Raw genomic sequence first — 20,027 nt, 5'->3', positions numbered from 1 at the left:
TTTAAAGCAATTGTCATGCTAGCTGAATAATAAGTCAAATATTTTGCTTCAGTGATTATGACAAAACAAAGACGATCTTGTTCATGACTTTTTTTAATGAGATTCATAAAGCTGCTAATTTTTTTTACATTTGCAAATTTCCTTCTTATCAAAGTGGGGATATGAAATTACCAAGGAAAAAATGGCCTCCCATTCAGCCAAAATCATCACTGACTTCCAAGACATATTTTGTGATGAGAACCATGCACTCGTACACACTGCCAGAAATGATTTATTTGATGTATTACAGGTGTATAGGTTATTCCTGTAAATATTAAAACACTTGTTGCTGCTGCACCACATGCAGTGCTTAGTCAACAAAGACCTGTTGTTCTTGAATTTCCTTATTGAATTATTAGAACAGAGTGGGTTACTGTTGTGACATCCTTATGCGTTGCCTATGGATAAGGTGTGAGTCATTCTCTACCAGAAGCGCTTGTTCTTAAAGGTGTTTGGTAATATTTGACAGGATGGAACTTGGTCTTTGTACTTTTAAGTTCAGTCATTGAGGATAGAATTGACCTAAAGCTATTGCCTTTTAATAGCCGAAGGTCACAAAAAAGTACCCTACTTTTGTACTCTCTAAGGATGCTGATCACCACAAGTTTCATTTGTAATGAAAAAATGGATCAAAATTTGAATTAAGTGGTTTTTGTATTACTAGGAATTATTCTACTCAGACTTAATATTGCTTCTGTACATGTAGTTATTTCCTACTAAAAGTATATATAAAAAGAGAATATTATGATACTTGTGAAGAATTCTGCATTGATTTATCTTTAAAAACAGAGTAGCCATCAGACTCATTTGAAAAAGAACTTAAGTTAAAGTAACACAAATTTCTTCTATAGTACCTACATGTAAGTAACTTATTAACACACCTTTCTGGTCTAAGGGAATCATACTGGAACTGCATACTGTTTGCATTTAAACATAAATGGGACTTTTGTATAGTTAGGCAAAAAAAGAAAATCCATCCAATTTTTGTTTTGCTCATGATATCAGTTTTCCTCTTTTATGACTTGTAAAAGGTTTTAGCAAAACAAAAAGTATGCAATATTGTGTCCTCTTTGAAAATATAAAAAGAAATGGGTTTACAAAGTAGGAATATTTAGCTTCAATTAGCGATATCACAGGCCTCTACAAAAAATTTTTTCGTCACTTGCCCTGTTGGGCAAGTGATGAAAAAATTTGCTTGCCCGATAGAAAAAACTGCTTGCCCAATTTTTTAAATAATTTTTTCATTATGACGGCACTTCTCTTATTTTTAAGGTATACTAAATAACAATTGAGAATCATGTCCAGTATAAAAGAACACACATTGATAAGGATATTTTCAGCAACGTAGGCCTGAGTCTTTACGTTTATTTTGGAGAAAAAAAATCAATATTTTATGGCTATTTAAGGTTTTAAAAACCCTTCAACAAAAGTTGCTAAAATTTCATATTTTGCATCTTTAAATCCATGAAATGGCTACCTGCGTAACATATTTCCTTCGAATTGCTTTCATTTACCGTAGTTGGAAACTATAAAGAAAGCCAGTGAAAAATGTTCAGCTCTTTATTGACTCGAAAAAATTATTCTATCATCAAAAGTGGAGTGGCTAAAATTTCACATTTTGCATCTTTAAATCCATGAAATGTCATTTCATGGATTTCATGGTCATTTATTTTCCATATTTCCTTGATTGAAAAAAAAATTATTTGGAAACCATCAAGTCTTTTCTTCATCATTTTATGATGTTCCACTCGGTCAATAATTTTATCTACATGTTTTCACATGCTACTTTTTTTTCTATTTTGAGGAATACCTGTTCACTTATTAATGATTAGTAACATTGTTTAATATTGTATGATTTTTAAGTATTTTTTTTCACTATACTTAGAATCTTGGGTGTGTGTGTGTGTGTGTGTGGGTGTTTGTGTGGGTGTGACTGTGAGTTGAACTTTGATATAAATGAATTCAATATCTAATTTCTACTTCGCCTATTCCAGTACAATAACCTGTACTCGGCCATGTAATGAAGGCCCACATACCCTAACTTTTCCTGAAGTTCTTTGAAAACGCAGACTTCTACGAAAATTGCATTTCTTTATGGGGGAGTCTAAATTTGGTGAGAATGTATTCATTAATAACTTAAATATACATGACAATGAAGAAATCATCAAACTTTATTGGAAGTTTTGAATAATATACCCGAAATGTAAACTCTGTCTGAAACAGAAAATCACCATCATTGAGGCCTTTACTGAGCGAATTGTCCCCCAGAGCTCTGGCAGAGAGACAGAGCTCAGACTGGCTAGCTAGTATGCACACGTGTGTGAGTCTCCCGCCGGCCTTGTAAAATAGATGGAGCTTTGTTTGATGATTTATTGTCTGATATTTACCTCATCCCCTCAAAAAGGGAGACAAATGAATTTTAAGTTATAATTAACAAATACGGCAAGTTATTTTGGATGTTAATAGGCCGTTTTGAAAAGCAAAGCCGAATGACATGACAACTCACCAATGCGAGGTTACTAGACTCTGTGATTTATTTCCTGTGTAATTCTTATTATTTTATCACAGAATTGTGATATCGGAAGGGGGAAAATGTGCATTAGAAATTGCACATGGTGGTAGTCATAATGGACTCTATGCTACATTCAACTGTTTCCCGGCCATTGCGTTGATTTTTTTCATACCTGGTACCATGTATGGAAATATGTGGTACAGAAAAAATAACGCAATTTCGGAATTTGAAACTGCACTACTCGCTATTTTTTAAGGCTGATTCATGATTTTGAGTTTGGATTTTGGATGATTTATGGAAAAACGAGGTACGGTATAGAAAAAAAAAGACGCAACAACCACTTGCCCGATCGGGCAATTGACTTTGAGAGGTGCTTGCCCGCACGTCATTTTCACTTGCCCCGGGCAAGCGGGTTTGTCGCGCCCTGGATATCATGTATTTTCAATCTGATCATTGAATGAACAAAAATAATCTTATAGTAATTCAGGAAGTGGAGAAAACTTATAGTTTTACCAAAATGTGTTTTGTTTCCTGCTTTCCTTGATATTTCTGTGTCTCATCTCGTCTTTATTTATTTTTTTCCTTTTTTTGTGGTGGGGGGGGGGGCATTGTCAATACAACGTACCCACAGCAAGAACATTATTTGTTTTTATGTGAACTCATTATTTGGATTGAGGTTATCTTGATAGCACTTGACTCCCAAGATTGGAAGCTGTTCACAACACTCTTTTCCTTTCTGATATGACATTCTTGGTAAAAATAAGTTCCATGCCAGCCTTTTCCTGTTCTTACTTGGACAGGTGTTCTATTGTCTTGGATTTGTTCCATTTCACTCGATTGATGACTGCGTCATATTTGGTAATGAGATATGACAAGGACACGGAATAGATTCATAGAATAGGGTAATTGACTGCTGATGAGCAATGAATGACATGCACTTGAAAAAAAAAAACTTTCAAGCATGTTACATCAGCTCATTTTTCTACTTTCTCACAAGAAACCATATTTACATGTACCTGTAGTTTCTCGAGAGATACTTGCATGTACATGTATATAGCTACATACCCAAGTCAGTTGTTTGAATTAAATGCTGGCCTTATTTTCAATTACAGATGTTTGATTCATGATCTGAGTATTTTGTTAAAAGATTTGTTCAGAAATTACCACTAATATCTGGTTCCAGTAAACACAAACATGTTGTGAAAATTGTAATATTTTTGCTTTCTGTGATTTCAAAAGAAAGCACATGTACATTGTGCATGATTTAAAGCAGAATTTAGAGTATTGACCTTGGATTGATTTTAAGTATCAAGTTAACTATCTTGAATAATTTTTTTATTTGTAGAAATTAAATTCCGCAAATATTTAAACAACAGATTTGTACTTACAATGAAAAAATAATTATATTAAAAAATCATATTGATAGCAATTTCATTAATTATAACAATAATACTGATACTGCTACTAATAGTGATGATGATGATGTTGATGATGAGGATGGAAGTTAATTACAAAACTACCTTTTTCTTCTAAGCTAACAAAATTTGTTTTAACCATTCTTGGTTATTGCTGTTTAAGAGGGTACAATTTGTATGCAGAGAGCTCTGTTTTGCACATAGGTGAAAATTTAGGACAAGTTGTTTATATTACCTGTACATGTATTTTGTATATCTTCTTAATTCATGAAGCCTAGTTAAGTCAGAATTATCTATAGCCACCATACAAAAGCAATTCAAGTACACGTATTGTAGAGACAATTTTTTATTGAATATGTTTTCTATTATCTACATGTAGATCAATGCATGAATAGAATTTTGTAACGAGTTATCAACTATTTGCGTTTCCCCCATTATTTCTTTAATCACTCACCATCAATGCTAAGAACTGCTTGTTATTATTTCCATTGATTACAAATTTGCTTGGGTTCTATCACATGCACAAAATTATAATGGTTCTAGAATAATAAACATGAGAGATAATATTTATTAACTACTCTATCAAAATCACATAATCACTTAATTGTAAAATAAAATTTAATCACATTAAATTTGTAATATATCCACTTAAAGTGAATGGCTTATTAGCTTTTCAAAAGAAGAAAGATGTGACCTTATTATTAGTTGGAGAAAATTAGGTCATCAATCAAGAATGATTGTTACGACTTATCCTATTATTTAGAAATATTTCATGCATTATTTTATTTCTGGAGGGAGGGTGAAGGAAATAGATTTCAGGGTATATGATATTAACAACTGTCTGTGCACTGTATAACATTGAATATGCATTTATGCTTCGATAGTTCAATTTATTGATTGATATCGCTTTATTTATTAATAGATTCTGACTAAAAGCAAATTTTATTTCATATTTGCACTTCTATCATCCATACATTAGATTTTATTCAGTAGATCAAATGTTGTGCAATGAATGTGATATCAATTGATATGCAAATGAAAATTGGGTTGAATCAATCTCAGTAATATACACTGTCAAGCAAAGTGTGTGTGTAGAATGAACATTCTGAATATTTCCAGAAAATACACCCCAGAAAGCATTTCTTCAAACTGCTCGCATACATGTGACTTATCAAAATCAAACTTTGAAAACTGTGATTTAATGATATGTATTTTTTTCATTCTGCTGTTTTTATGAAAATCAACCTGGCATTAGAGTGAATTTTTCCTATAGAAATATATTTCCAAAAAGCAGATTATATAGATATTTGCAAACTTATTTTAGGTTTAGTTTACACAGAAGGAAACAGATTTGTTTTATATAACAATATATTTATATTTTTCCCTCTTACATGTATTGTAGATGAATAGCCTAATGTGTATGGGTTGGCGTCCATGTAATTGATGACATGGTCTAACTTAATATGCAGTGTTCATGACCTGTAGTAATTATCCATTCAGTCAATATTGAATACTTCCTACATTGTACGTTTACATCATTAAGTCAATTTAAGAAATAATATGCATAAAGTTTAAGCACAAAGGTAAGTGGTTTTGAAATTAATATAATGATCCCTAGTAATTATATGTAATTGGACTCAACTAAATATTTGCTTATTGTATGAAAGCAGATTTTATTTGCAAATTGAAATTGTGTATAGAAGCCATATTGGTAGACCATATGGTCAGAACTCAAAGAGCAATTAATGTCACCATTACAGTCCCTCTCGATCTGTTAGAACCTAGTAATTCAAAGCATAGGTAATTATTTTGTTTTCCTTTATCATGGAGTAAAGTGTTGTAAAGGAGTACGCATTGTGGGGCAGCTTTTTTTTCTTTTGAAACATGTGTATTTTTTTCAGAGAATGATGCAGATTATAGTTGCTTTTACTCATATTCATATACGTGAAATCATAGACATGTTTATGTATGTACCCTCAAACATTTTATCACTTTTTTCCCATATTTTCTTCTTCTCACACACTAGTAAAGGAACTTGGAACTTCTCAAGAGTCTGCCCCTCCCCTTAAGTTATTTCCTCTAACAGGGACGTGAGAGGGACGTCCCTGCTCTAAATGGTTCTTTTTTTAGTAAATTATGAATCTTTATTGATAACTATATGTACTCCAGGTATTGGGTATCTTGCAATTTTATCAGAACAAAGTAAATTATTTCATTGGAAGAGAGAGTGAAAGGGACAAGAGATTGAAGAGTGAATAGAAGTCGAATTGTAGCTTAGTTAGGGTATGTCATGTAGCTTGTGTTTAGCAGACATACTGTATGTTGCTTATCTATGTATACAATCTATTTTATACATTTTCAGGATACTAATAAAGCCAGGAAGGGTGTTTCAAGTACAGCATTCTATGCTGTCTTATTTCCTTTCATTTTCTTGCTTGAGATGTTTTCCCGGCTACTTGCATTTTAAATGTCCAGGAAGAGTGAATGAACACTGAATGACATGAAAACAAATTGAACCTTCCTTGGAGCACCTATGCCATGAACACCTATACTGATATGATTTAATTATGTTTATAACTAGATTCATATTCAAATGTCAACTGTCAGATTTTCAGTATTTAATACCCTGGGGGGGGGGCTAAATATTGAAAATTGTACATTGTATTACTCCACAAGTACATGGATCCATGTAAGTATATCTTTGTTATCAATGAAAGTGTGTCCTTTTAAAACTGCATCCTAATATGATTCCAATGCATTAATTTCCATTCATGTGAGATGTAAAATTGTTCTATTAAATTATAAAGACACTTGACTTCTGAATCATTGCTTTAGGTGCCTATCGTGAAAGAAGAGAACAAATCCCCGGCCAAGCCGCCTTCCCAGGATGAGACTCCATCGTCAACAGAGGGCGCTGCAAAAGAAGGCGAAGACCAAGCACAGCCGATGGACACCAGCGATGGCACCACGGCACCACCCGCCCCAACACAGCTTCAAGAGCAGCAACCTTCCCAACCACCGAAGGAACTGACACCACCAGCCATAGAGATCAAGAAGGAATCCGGAGAGACGGAAGGAATGACTGATGGAGAGGAGGGAGAGAAGAAGGATGGAGAGAGCGGAGAAGGAGCAGTAGAGAAGATGGATGCAGGTGGAGATGCTGGTGAAAAGAAAGAAGGTAATTGCTGCTACATGTATTAAATTTTGGTAATAATAATTGATCAGGTACTACTGTATTACAACTGGAAAAGTTAAGGACATCAAATAATTTTATTACCATTTAAAGGAAGACAAACTTGTTCAATTCAATTTGTCATTTATAGCAATTACATATTTTAATAAAAATATGCTCGCATCCTATCAAATAAAGAATTCAGAAGTTAAGCAGCTTGTAACTTGTCATTGATAAGAACTTAATGAAACAATACTGGTAGCGTGAATGTTAAGTGTTCTGATATGGTCCATTTCATTTCCTTGTTACAGGAGAAGAGGCAAAGGAAGAGGAGGCCAAAGAGAAACCAGACAAAGTGAAAAAGTTTGAAGAGACCATAGACACTGGAAACCTTGCAACTGCTGCTGCTTCTGCACTGGCGGCTGCTGCAGTCAAAGCAAAAGTAAGAAAATAGAGAGAAGAGGTAAAGAAAGAGTGGGGGTGGGAGAGAAGAAGTTATTGACTATCCAAACTCATGGCAACCTTGACATGTTTATTCCATCAGCCGTTACAGTCAAAATGGGATTAGAATACAGCATAATGAGATAGAGAGATCATTTGAAGTTTATTTTTCAGGAATTAATTGATCAAGCCAACATTAATTTTTTTTTTTTCATTTTAGGGGCAACTTTTCGCAACTTACTGCCTAAATCTCCAACATTGGATAAGCTTTAACATTTCAATGAATGGAGATTCCCATGGTTCTTTTTTTTTTAGTTTCTAGGGCTCTTTGGGACTTTTGGGGGGCTAAGTTGTCCCCAGCCCCTGTCTAATTTTATTCCCTGAGAGGAGATGATAGACTCTGTACATCTTGCATCTGCACTATTAACTGTTGCAGATGATGTCAATATAAAGCAAAAAATGAGATATACATATTCCAAACTGAGTGGGGGAAAGGTCAGGGTGTGAAAGAGAAAGATAGAAATCAATTCAGGACAATTGACACTTCAATTTCCACAGGTAAAAATCATGGACGTTCTTTTATAGATGGTAAATTTTTTTTTAGTTTCTGTTGAGGAATTAATAGAATGTGATGCACCTGTGCTTGCAAACTACCAAGTGGAACACAAAGTTGATGTACATAGTCAATCCTTAAGCAAATAAAGACTATAATAAAACCAATTATACATACCTGCCACTTGTAACACTGAAGGGCATACAAGGTCCAGTGAATTCAGTTCCACTTCATCAGTTGATAAAAGAAAATGCTACAGGTACATGTAGCAGTTTTTTGACATATTGAAAGAAGGTCCTTAATGTATATATTGTTATACATGGCATTAATGCCTTTCTTGCATAAAGACAGCATTTTATCTTTAAGAATCTGTTTTATTAGACATATTTGCCACTATTGTTAACTGTATGATTTGAAATTTCCCTGATTAGTAATAACCATTCATGTTAAAGGTTATGTATAGGTGAAAAGGGAAGGCCGGTTTTATTGTGCTCAGTTCATCATTTATAGACTAAGAAAATGCTTGAGAGAACAGTAGAAATGTCGTACAAAACTTTATTTTTTTACATATTCTCACGTTCTCATCTTTTGCTGTTTGAAAGAATCTGAGTCAAATATTGATTTAAGCAGACAATATTGTTAACGCTAGAATAAGATTTGATAATTATAACAATAAGGTTTTTATAACACATATTCTCTTCATGACTCCCTCCCCCTTTCTATGTTCTACATGATCCAATGCCTAAGAGGTGATATGGGGTTCACTTGCTTTTGTGACAGGTATTGAATTGAAAGAAAGGGGTTACAGAAGCGACTCTATCAGTAAGATCACTAGAAAATAAACACATTGTCTTTGATTTCACCCTAATACATTTATTTTAATACAAGTGTATCCAATGCATTTTCTGGTAAAGAGTTACGATCGATTGAAATTAGCTTTAACTATGGTAGACCTGCATTTGTTTGATTTATAGGATAAAAAGATACAAAGATGTAAGATAGGATGAGTGAAACCCATAGAACTATTAATGTCAAATTAATTTAACCTATCTACTTAGACACAGATTTGTAATAGTATGTTGATAAGTTTCTTTGGGTTTCTCATTTGTAGATTGGACAATCCTTATTACACAGTTTTTGGATAAATTGTTCTTCGGAGCCATTCTGCACCATACTTCTTTAAATTTTACTGCTTTGTTTACATTAAAATAGTAAAGAAAATCAAATTAGAAGCTAATGCTTTGATTTTCTGTTTATTTTTTATCTCTATAGCACCTTGCTGCAATGGAAGAGAGAAAGATCAAGAGCTTAGTAGCCCTCCTGGTGGAGACACAGATGAAGAAGCTGGAGATCAAGCTCCGTCATTTTGAGGAGCTGGAGACAATCATGGACAGGGAGAGAGAAGCTGTGAGTAGCACCACAGTACTCCCATAATGATTATTATTTTATCATCAGTTTCATCTTTGTTTTCCTTGTTGTGAAATTATTTTATTCTTGTGATCTTTTTTTTTTAAAAGGCCTATCAGGGTTATTCCCAAAGGTAATAAAATTTACATAAAAGGTTTCTTAAATATCTACAAAATATAACACAAAACAATAGAAAAAAGAAATAGACACACATAGAATTCAGAAATTTAAGTGTAAATGAAATAACAAAAAACAACCAGACATCAGGAAACCCCCCCCCCCCCCCGGCAATATTTTGCTAAGTTTATTCTAAGATTCATTTTCGACTAGGTATTTCTTTAGTTTTCTTTTAAATATATTCAAAGTAGGGCATATTTTGATTTCTTGTGGTAATTTGTTAATCAAGATATTCTTGTTCTATACTTCTCTCTTTTTTCTTTCTCCTTCCCCCCCCCCTCCCTATAGCTGTCTGTAACTATATTTCTCTTTCTATCATGGTTTTTATTTGTTTCATTTTCACTCTAGTTTTCATTTGTATCTTTTTTGTCTGTATGTAGTAGACATAACATAAAGGTTCAACAGTTCATTAGTGATGTAGTGTTCTGTTGTATTAGAATGTGTGTGGGTGTTTGAAAAAATCATTTCATAATGATAGTTGACTCTCCATTTTCTCAATTTTTGTTCTCCAATGTGAATATTCTTATCACCAAAAAGGAATGATAGTTGGTATTCAAACGTACCTGGATAAAAGGGTTCATTGCTTATCCAACTGAATATAGAACAAAGAAAGAGGTCTGAGACTTTGAGGGAAAACTAGAAATGATCTTATCTGAATGCTGGGGTTTATCAAGCATTAGACTTTCTTGGTTTTATCATCACCTGGCATCTTCCATAGATCATGTGACCAGCTTTAGATTAGCGAGCCTTCTATTTCCACTTCACGGTTCACAAATCAAAGCTGTCCATTATCAAACTGGAGTTTGTCATTCATTTTCTCTTGAAGGAGAGTTCATGCATATAACTGTGTGTGATTGCTCTTCCATAGCCTTTGTGTCAAACACTGCTGCCCCTTTCCACGCCCTTCTACATTTTCATCACCTTCATGACATAAATGACCTAGTTTTCTAATTTATCATTTAAAATGTATGAAATTGAAATAAAGATATTATTTCAAATGTTGTAATTTTATGAAAAATCAATATGCACTCTTAGTTGAAAAGGACTGTTTTCGATTATAGCAAGCATTCAAAAAGTATTTGTAGTAAGATTAATAGAGATATATTTGGAAGTATAATAGGATAATAAGATACTTTGAAGTACTAGCTAAGATCATTGCAAGATGGTATGGAAAAAGTAAACTAATCCTCATTACCTTTATACATGGCATTATGAACTTCAAGATTAAACCTTATTCATTTGATTTATTTTCTTGTCATAAAGTTGGAGTATCAGAGACAGCAACTTCTGGCCGATCGTCAGCAGTTCCATCAGGAGCAGCTTAGAGTAGCCGAGATGAGGGCACGCCAGCACGCCCAGGCTATGGCAGCCATGTCCCAGGCACAGTCATCAGGCTTTACTCAACAGCCATCCTCGGCAGCACCGCAACCTAGTAGCATGACACAGGTGACCACGTCAACGGCAACATCGGTAACGTCAGCAGGAGCTGTGCCACCACAACAACCTAGTCAGCAACCCGGTGTCCAACCATCTGTGCAACCACAAACACAGCAACCAGCAGGATCTGGTAGCATGCCAACTGGGCAGTCCCAGGATGCATCGGGGGAAGCAGTGCCCGCTACTGGTCAAGAACAAGGCAACTCCAATCAACCTCCCCAACTAGGTATAGCTGCTTTTTATCAAGAATAATACATTGTGCTATTTTTTGCATTAAGAACCATACTATATCTCTATAAAGGAGGCTCATGATTCCAGAGTGGGGGATATTTTACTTATTTGGATGACTTTTAACCTGAGAATCATGCAATGGTCACTCCAGAGACCATTGCATTTTCTGATTTCATCAGTTTGTTTGATCCCCCTTTTTCCCATTAAACCTTGACCACATTGAAATTGAGTGACATAAATTTAAAAAAAAAGAGAGATTGCATTTTCATTGTACAGGGACTCTCAAAGGTACTCATTTAATAGCGCGGTCACATTTGCTCTACGGTGGGCGTACAGCTATTCAAAAACAGGGGTTTTATCATGTTTTGTAGCAGCTACACATAGGTGGTTTGAATAAAAATGAATAAAACGGCTGTTTTCGACTCGCCATGCGGCCGCCGTAGAGCAAATGTGACTGAGGTATAAGCTAATCAGAAATAGAGCAGTATTCAAGTATTGAAATATTCTTCGGCTATTTAATCCACATCAAATGTACAGAATCAAGTGTTAATCAAGGGGTGTCACAATCTCTATGTTGAATATTCCCATTAAAAGTTTATTGGAATGTATGCTTCATGCATATCTAGCATACTGTCTCCAGGAAGGAGATCGTCAGAAGATTGGCATTTGATTTGACCTCCCTCTTAACCTTTGCCAGATTGTGGATCAATGACCCTGTCTCGGATTACATATTCCCCTCATTGATATCAAGGGGGAGACAAGGGGGAAGGATGGAGGGATTATCCCTCGATAGGGATTGCTGTGGATTATCCAATCCGGAGTAGCTGACTTCCGGGTTTGAGATCATTTGGGATAGAGTAGAAGACAGAATGGTGTTATCTATGAACATCCCTGTCTGTTAAAGCTTGGCAAGACATATTTCTAAATGTTCTAGTAATAACCATCAGGATATTAAAAAGTAGTTTTAACTTAATGCAATCGAATAGAGAAGTATTGTATTGACTGCTGTTAGGGACAAGGGTTTAAAGGGAAATAATTGCTTTTAAAATTTAAGGAAGTGTCATTTGTGTCTGTGTACATCTGCATGGTAACTAAATAAAACAAGCTGATAACTCTGGTTATCATCAGGACTGTCATCATCACTAAGTTTATAATATCATTAATCATGTAAGCTTGAGACAAGCAGCCAGATGTTACATGGAAAATATATTCAGAATGCAGCTTCCTTTGTTAAACCATAGATGTAAACTTACAACCACAATGTATTTTATAATTTGATGTCCAAATACGGGCTCAATTTCAATTGATCAGTAACAGAATTTGTAGATTCTCTTTGAGAAATATTCACAAAAGTTATGTTTTCCTTACTATTTTCAGCTCCATCAGTTGAAGCTGGGGCTCCTGTTTCTGATGCCCCTGGTGTGCCACCCTCCCAAGATGCCCCACCCCCAGAGTCAAGTGACAAACCTATGGAGACTACCAGTGGCAGTGATGTAAAGGATTCTGAAGAAGCAATGGATACCAGTGGTGAGTTTAAAGCAATTGTTGGTGGGGGGGGGGTGTATTTACCTTTAAAAAATCAGAAGACTTGTTAGTTTTACCCATGCAACACCAGGGCCCATCTTACAAAGAGTTACGATTGATCCAATCAACCGTAACTCTATGGAAATCCATCAGTGTCATAATTTTTATACAGGAAATTGCAAAATATCCTTTAAAACAAATGATAACACACAAAATTGTCAAGATATCAATGAATTGATGGATATAAATTCATTCTAGAAAAGTTTTTAGATATACATGTATTATTCTATGTGGACTTTGCTTGCTTTCCATAGTTGCAATTGATTGAATCACTCGCAACTCTTTGTAAGATGGGGCCCCGAAATAGCAATAATGAATTATGGAATCCTAGATTCTAGGCATTAAAGCACATCTATGAATAGTCATAAGATATCTGATTAGTTACTGCTAAAGAGACTAATTGTTCAGCCACGTGAAATCATAATCAATTCCTATAAATTACAAAATCACTTTAACCCTGTTTGTACTGGCCTATATTGGGGACCCCCTGTGGTCTCAGCCTGATAGATATTCATATTTGCTCATATCATATATTCATTATAGAATTGATTTCAGCTTACAAAAATATCAGGTAAGTCACAAGAGGTAAAGAACAAAAATATTAAACTTGGACTGACATCAATTTATAATTCAATTTCAGATGTCTTAACAAACATGACTTTAAAATATTGGTGAATGTGATATGACTTACTGGGAGTTTGCATTTCCTTTATTGGCATTATGTTATCAATGTGAAATATATTTTTGAGTATTTCTGCCCCAGAAAAAGATATTCCCTGATCACATTTGGCCTTTGTATAATACATGGTTTCCTGCATTCCTTTCCATGTAAGCCTTACAGAGTGCAGAAAAATACACGACTTTTGTTTATTCACATCAGATAAACATGACACTGATTTCTGTTTTTGTCTAAGCATGAATCAATCAGTCGACGAGTCAATCTTGGTAACCACTAAACATACTCCTGCTCATTTTGCCATTTCCTGCACCTCATTCGGCGGTGTATATTGTGCTATTTAATGCCCAAAGCACACCTAGAGGAACTATTTCATTAAAGAGTTGTAACGATGCTTCAAATACCACCCTCAAGGGTAATCGTCCTGCGTCTCAAGATACTATCTGGATGTTGTTCTGCATGATTCCCAGCAAAAACTAAGAAGAGTTCTAATTGCAGAACATCAGATGTTGCAGTTAAATATATTGAACAAACATCTATATCCTGTATGGTTTGACATTTATATACTGGAGTCTAATGAGTAATGTCTCAGATTACTCTCCCATAGTGTGTCACTGAGATCATGTAGGATATTCTTCTTTACTAGTTAGAGGACATACTTGACATTTTGATTAAGAAAATTATACATTTGTTACTGTTATGGTCTTTTCTTGTCTCTTCAGGGTCCTGTGACATAAAGTGTAGCGATTGATAGTGAGGCTTATTTTACAACTCATTATACACAGTAATCTATGCATTCATGTAAATGGGGCCCTTGTCCATTTTATAGTTAAGCATTTTGACTTTCTAGGACTGATGAAATAGCTTTAAATTGGATAAAGTTTGACAAGTCTGACTAAAGAACAGATGATTATTTATAAAAGAAAAATGTTTTGACTCATGCAAACTTTCTACTTGTAAAATATTTTATGAAAGTTTGATTGTATATAATGTAAATTGTAATTTCACAGATGTACCCAGCAAACCAGATGGAAGTACCCCCTCTAGTGAGAGTAAAGAAACAACCCCACCATCTGGTGAGATATCTGCAATGGAAACAGATAGCAAGGAAGCCCCACCCACCAGCACAGAAGGTGAGTTGTATAGTTGTTATGAACATTCATTGGATCAGTTATTATGTGATGAAAAAAAAGGTTATTTTTATTTTGTTATATGTTTGATATTTTTAAATCGTTATTGATAATTGACTGATGAAGAAAATAAGAGTTAGAGCAGTAGAATTATAGAAATCTGTATTAGATATAGGAGAACAATCGTGTAATATTCTCCAATCTTTATTCATATACTCTTAATTGAATCGAAATTATACTGTCGTAATGTTACAAAGAAAACCCGTTTATATGTCTATCTCCTATCATTAGGTAGTCTTCAGACTAGTCTACTTCAGACACAGAATGAATTGAAAAAGTTAAATAAAAGACATTGTATTGGGGATCTAAATCATGTGACTGGTTGCAAACCTATGCTTTGTATCACTGTCAGCTGGACATAAGAAAAGTATAATGACATGTTATGGTTTTGAGATGACGATAGTATATATCAAATAACAAAGATCTACATCACTATATTAAAAAAAAACAAATGCATGTTGATCAGGAGTGGATCTATGATTTTCGTAGAAGCCCCCCGCCGCCGCCCCCCCCCCCCCAAAAAAAAAAGGTCTTCACTCCCAATTAAAGGGATGGTCCAGGCTGAAAGTGTTTACAGCTTAATAAATAGAGTAGAATTCACTGAGCAAAATGCCGAAAATTTCGTCAAAATCGGACAACAAATAGCAAAGTTATTGAATTTTAAAGTTTAGTAATATTTTGTAAAAACAGTCGTCATGAATATTCATTAGGTGGGCTGATGATGTCACATCTCCACGTGTTCTTTTGTATTTTATTATATGAAATTAGGTTTATTCAAATTTTTTCCTCTAAGAACTAGAAAAATTGGATTGACAACTGATTTAGTGCATTAGATATTTATTGCTGCAACTTATTTCATTATAAGGGAGACATATTATTCACATAAGTATGAAATAATGAAAAAAATATGATTTTATGTAATAACATAAGAAAACGGAAAGTGGAGATGTGACATTATCAGCTCGCCTAAACTTTAAACTTCAGTAACTTTATCATTTGTTATCCGATTTTGATGAAATTTTCAGCGTTTTGCTCAGTGAATTCTACTCTGTGTATTAAGATATAAATATTTTCAGCCTGGACCACCCCTTTAATGGTGATTTACATCTTGCTAAAAAAAAACAGTGAACCCCACAATAAAGTGATGTTTATATAAAATGTTCAGGTCAGGTGATGAAATATTACATTCAATAAATTTTAGTTTTCCTGAGCTTGCCAGACATTCTAGTGTTATTGTCTACAGCCATGCTCAGCATGAAGGAGTGCATTTTACATTTTACACATAAATCCCAGTCTTCTCTCTGTGATGTGTCATGAATTTCTGCGGTAATAAAAATTATAAGGAAATGAGGGCACGACCCCCCCCCAACAAAACATAATTTTTCAAAACTAGGATGAAATGAATATATACATCAGTAAAGTCTTAAAATAATGGGATGAACATTAGAAAGAGAGGAATAAGCACTCCAGTTCATAAAATTTGGGAATTAATTCCAAGTCTAATGTAGTGGCAAATATGGGTGCACTCTGCTCATTAGGAGATAATTGGTGCAAATTGGCAACTTATTTGCCGAACCTGTCTGCTTCCTGTTTTAAATGATATTTTAAAAAGGTCAATTGAATGGAATTCCCCTCTCCTAGTTTTATATATTATCTATTTTTTAGTGAGAAAAATGAGTAAGCCTACCCAGCATTCAAAAGATATGTACATTGAATAAGAGAGCATATAAAATTATTTTATTTTTCATGAAAAAATACATTTTACTAGTATATCGTATTTTTCTTTGACTAGTTTAGTTCTTTAACCCAGTCTAATATTATATCACCTATATGTACAACCACTCTCTTTGTAGTTGTTACTAATTGGTCTAATTACTATTTCATCCATCTTCAAATTTGTCTAATGATAATAGCAATAATGAAGGACATTATATAGCACTTGTCTAATACCCACTTGGTCTAGCATCATTCAATCTTAATAGTTTTAATAAGAAATTTATGAAATTAGGGAATACTGGGAATATCTTTCGAACCGTCAAAAAATTTTTTTTTTACTTTTGGGGGCTATTATTCTAACCTACTGCCTTAATCTGCAACTTGGTATTAGCTTTAACATTGCAACAAATGTAGATTTTTGGGGGGCTCTCTTTTTATTTTCCAGGGCTCTTTAGAGCATTTCGGGGGCGAATTTGCCCAGAGCCACCATGTATTTTTTTCCTTGTTTCAAACATTCATCAAAATGATACATGGCTCAGGGGGTGATAAGACCAAGTTGTTAAATCTATAGTGGTGTAAGATCATGTTGATCTTAGACCTGGGCCCCGTCTTGCATGAAAATCCATCAGTGTCACAGTTTTTTTCTGCAGGAAGTTTGCAAAATGTCAATTGTAAACGAAGGAGAACACACTAAATTGTAAAGAAATCAAAGAATTTATGGATATACATTCATATCTACAATTTGACTTTTCTGGCTTTCCATAGCTGCGATTGATCGGATCAATCGCAATTCTTTGTTAGATGGGCCCAGATGGTATTAGACTAGGTGACTCTAAGCCTGTTTGAATACACTTGATTTGATATTCATGAATCTTTAGTTATTCATGCTATTGCATATCTGCTTTCTTTGTTGTACAGCTGAGGGTGAAGTCAAACCACCAAGCAGTGATGGGGGAGACGGGAAGAAACCAGAGCAATTGGAGACCAGTTCAGAACCCAAACCCTCCTCGTAACCCTCTCAGTAACCATGACAACCGTGTATCATCAAACCATTCCCTGAAAGTCAAGGCAATCTTCTCCATTTATCTTGATTCTCAACTGTTTATCATAGATGAATGATGTTGCTTCAGCTTTATGTAATAATAATGCCCATAAAATATCCTAAACGGGAGGAGATGTAAAGAAATTGTAGAAAACAGTTCAGTGTAATTTGCAGATAATTGCAATTTATTTATAAACGTCTTTGTAAAGGCAAGTCATTTATCATGGCCTGTTTTGATGTAAATATTGTACATGTTTAGCTATCCTTGTAGTGCCTCGTTTTTGTTCATTTTATAAGATAGTGTAGGGGAATGGGATTGGAATATTCCTTTATCATCAAGGAAAAATGTTGCTTGAAACAGAAAACTGTACGATATGTTTCTTTCTACTCTAAGCACAAGTTATAAATGTAAAATGATCATAACATTAAGAATATTTTTGAAATGACATTGGTGCTTTTGTTATCTTTGAGATTGAGGAGATTTGCCATATTTTTTTTTTAGTTAATGATCCGCATGAACATTAAAGCTCTAGATTTGAAAGACGGATAAATGCTCCTTTTTGATCCTGACGATCATTAAGACTCTAGCATTGTAAAAGAGATAAATCCCCCTTTTTCAAATTACTTTACCCCAAGGCATTTTTCACAGTATCGCCGTAAAATCATTACAGACACAAAGATGTCTTTCACCCTGAATTATACCTATTAAGAGCACTTGACTGAAATTAGTCATAAAATCAATGTCCTTTTCAGAAACACTAATAGCCCACCTACCATGTAAAAAGCAGTGTGCCATTTTATAAATCATCAAAAGGAAAATATTGATTCAAATTGTAAAGTCATCAAGCATTTAAAACTCTTATTCATACAGTTCTGTTTTTTTTTTCAATAATGGCCATGAAATGGGACCCATTTTCTTTGTCCATTAGTTCTCATGTATTAGGGTATCTAATAAGTCTTACCTTGAAATTTGAACAAAGTTGACTGTATTCATAATTGCTTCCCCAAGTCTAATCTTGAACTTTTATCCAACAATAGCAAGCCCTCAGGTAGAGATTTAACATAAGAAAATATGTTGGCCCAATTTTCACAGAAAACAGAATACCTAATGGGTGTTTCACATCCCCCCCCAAAATAAATAAATAAATAGAAACCCAGCTTCAATTATTTTGATGATATATTCAGTAACTCATCTGCAGTTAAAGATTCATATTGGCATCAAGTAGGAAATTATCAAGTTTCTAGGACCATGGATTACTGAAGACTTGTTTAGAAGTTTGCAGGACTGCATTTGTTTTACTTTCAGCTTCACACATAGTGCACAATCATGAACATTCAAGACACATTAAAAGACATCCAATAAAATACAGCACACAACATTACCCTGTCTGTCTATTTCTACATAAAGTGTAATAAGTGATCTTTCTACATTTGTGTGCATGTTAGAGAGAACAGTCAGTGATGCATAGTCCTCAAAATCGTTATCATGGTATAAATTTTGAGAATACTTGTCAGTTAAACTTTCATTTGATTGATACACATTTGATGGCAACTTGTATTCTTATGGAGGATTATTACATAGGGTTTTTTTCTTTATTCATTTTATGTTTCATTTCTTTATGTTTGAAAGATATACTGGTAAATGTGACCAAGAAGGTGAAATCTCCTTGATGAGACCAAGTGGTAATTCAAATTTGAAAGGGAGAATGGTTTTGATGTCTCCTGAAATCAATACTTAAACATAAAAGGGGGGTGGATAGGAATATACAAATCAACCTTTATTTTATTTCTTCTTTCTTCAGACATTAGAGTGTCCTATCTCCTGAAATCATGATTATGTCTAGTGTTCAGTAGTTTTTGTTGGTTGGTTTACATTTAATGCCCTGTATTGTCCTTCAAAGAAAAGCCAATAAGTTATTATTATTATTTATTACTTTTTTGTAATTTGTTTTGTTGATATCTTGTATTGTGTCTGTAAGCATCAAGGAATAAAGCCATTTTGTAACAAAGGAATTATTTTTTTTAATCATAATTTGTTTGGTTAATATATGGATGAATGAATAAACGAATGGATGGATGGATGAAGGATGGAATGATGGATAGATGGATAGATGAATAGATAAATCAATAAATTTGGGTGACTTGATTTATGGATGGACAATAAATATAACAAATGAATGTACATAAATGATGAGTGGATAGAGAGTGATAGATACATGAAGAGAGCTTTAAACTCTGGAGTAAATGATTTTTAATTAATTTTAGTATTTTAAATATATGATATAGTGAAATGAATGAATGGATGAATGAATGAATAGACAATGAATGCATTAATGACCAAATAATTGAGTTGGATAAAAGAGATTGATAAAATGTATAGATGGTAAAACGGATGAACAGACAAGTACAAAATGAATCTGGATCTGCAAAGGCTT

At 34.0% G+C, this 20,027-nt stretch overlaps 1 protein-coding gene across 1 annotated transcript in view; it reads left to right on the top strand.

Moving 5' to 3' along the window:
* The window catches only part of LOC121412067 (SWI/SNF complex subunit SMARCC2-like), a 39,154-nt gene extending 19,549 nt beyond the window's left edge, over positions 1-19,605 (top strand). The window contains 7 exon segments of the mRNA XM_041604978.1: positions 6,802-7,144; positions 7,450-7,580; positions 9,405-9,539; positions 10,980-11,379; positions 12,762-12,911; positions 14,655-14,777; positions 17,469-19,605. Of these exon segments, the coding sequence (XP_041460912.1) occupies positions 6,802-7,144; positions 7,450-7,580; positions 9,405-9,539; positions 10,980-11,379; positions 12,762-12,911; positions 14,655-14,777; positions 17,469-17,563 (1,377 nt within the window). The 3' untranslated portion in view covers positions 17,564-19,605.
* Positions 19,606-20,027: the final 422 nt, after the last annotated feature.

Source organism: Lytechinus variegatus, chromosome 3 (genome assembly GCF_018143015.1).
Source record: "Lytechinus variegatus isolate NC3 chromosome 3, Lvar_3.0, whole genome shotgun sequence".
Classification (NCBI taxonomy): Eukaryota; Metazoa; Echinodermata; class Echinoidea; order Temnopleuroida; family Toxopneustidae; genus Lytechinus; species Lytechinus variegatus.
The sequence above is the reverse complement of the archived record's forward strand: the minus strand, read 5'-3'. Positions and strand labels throughout refer to the sequence as shown.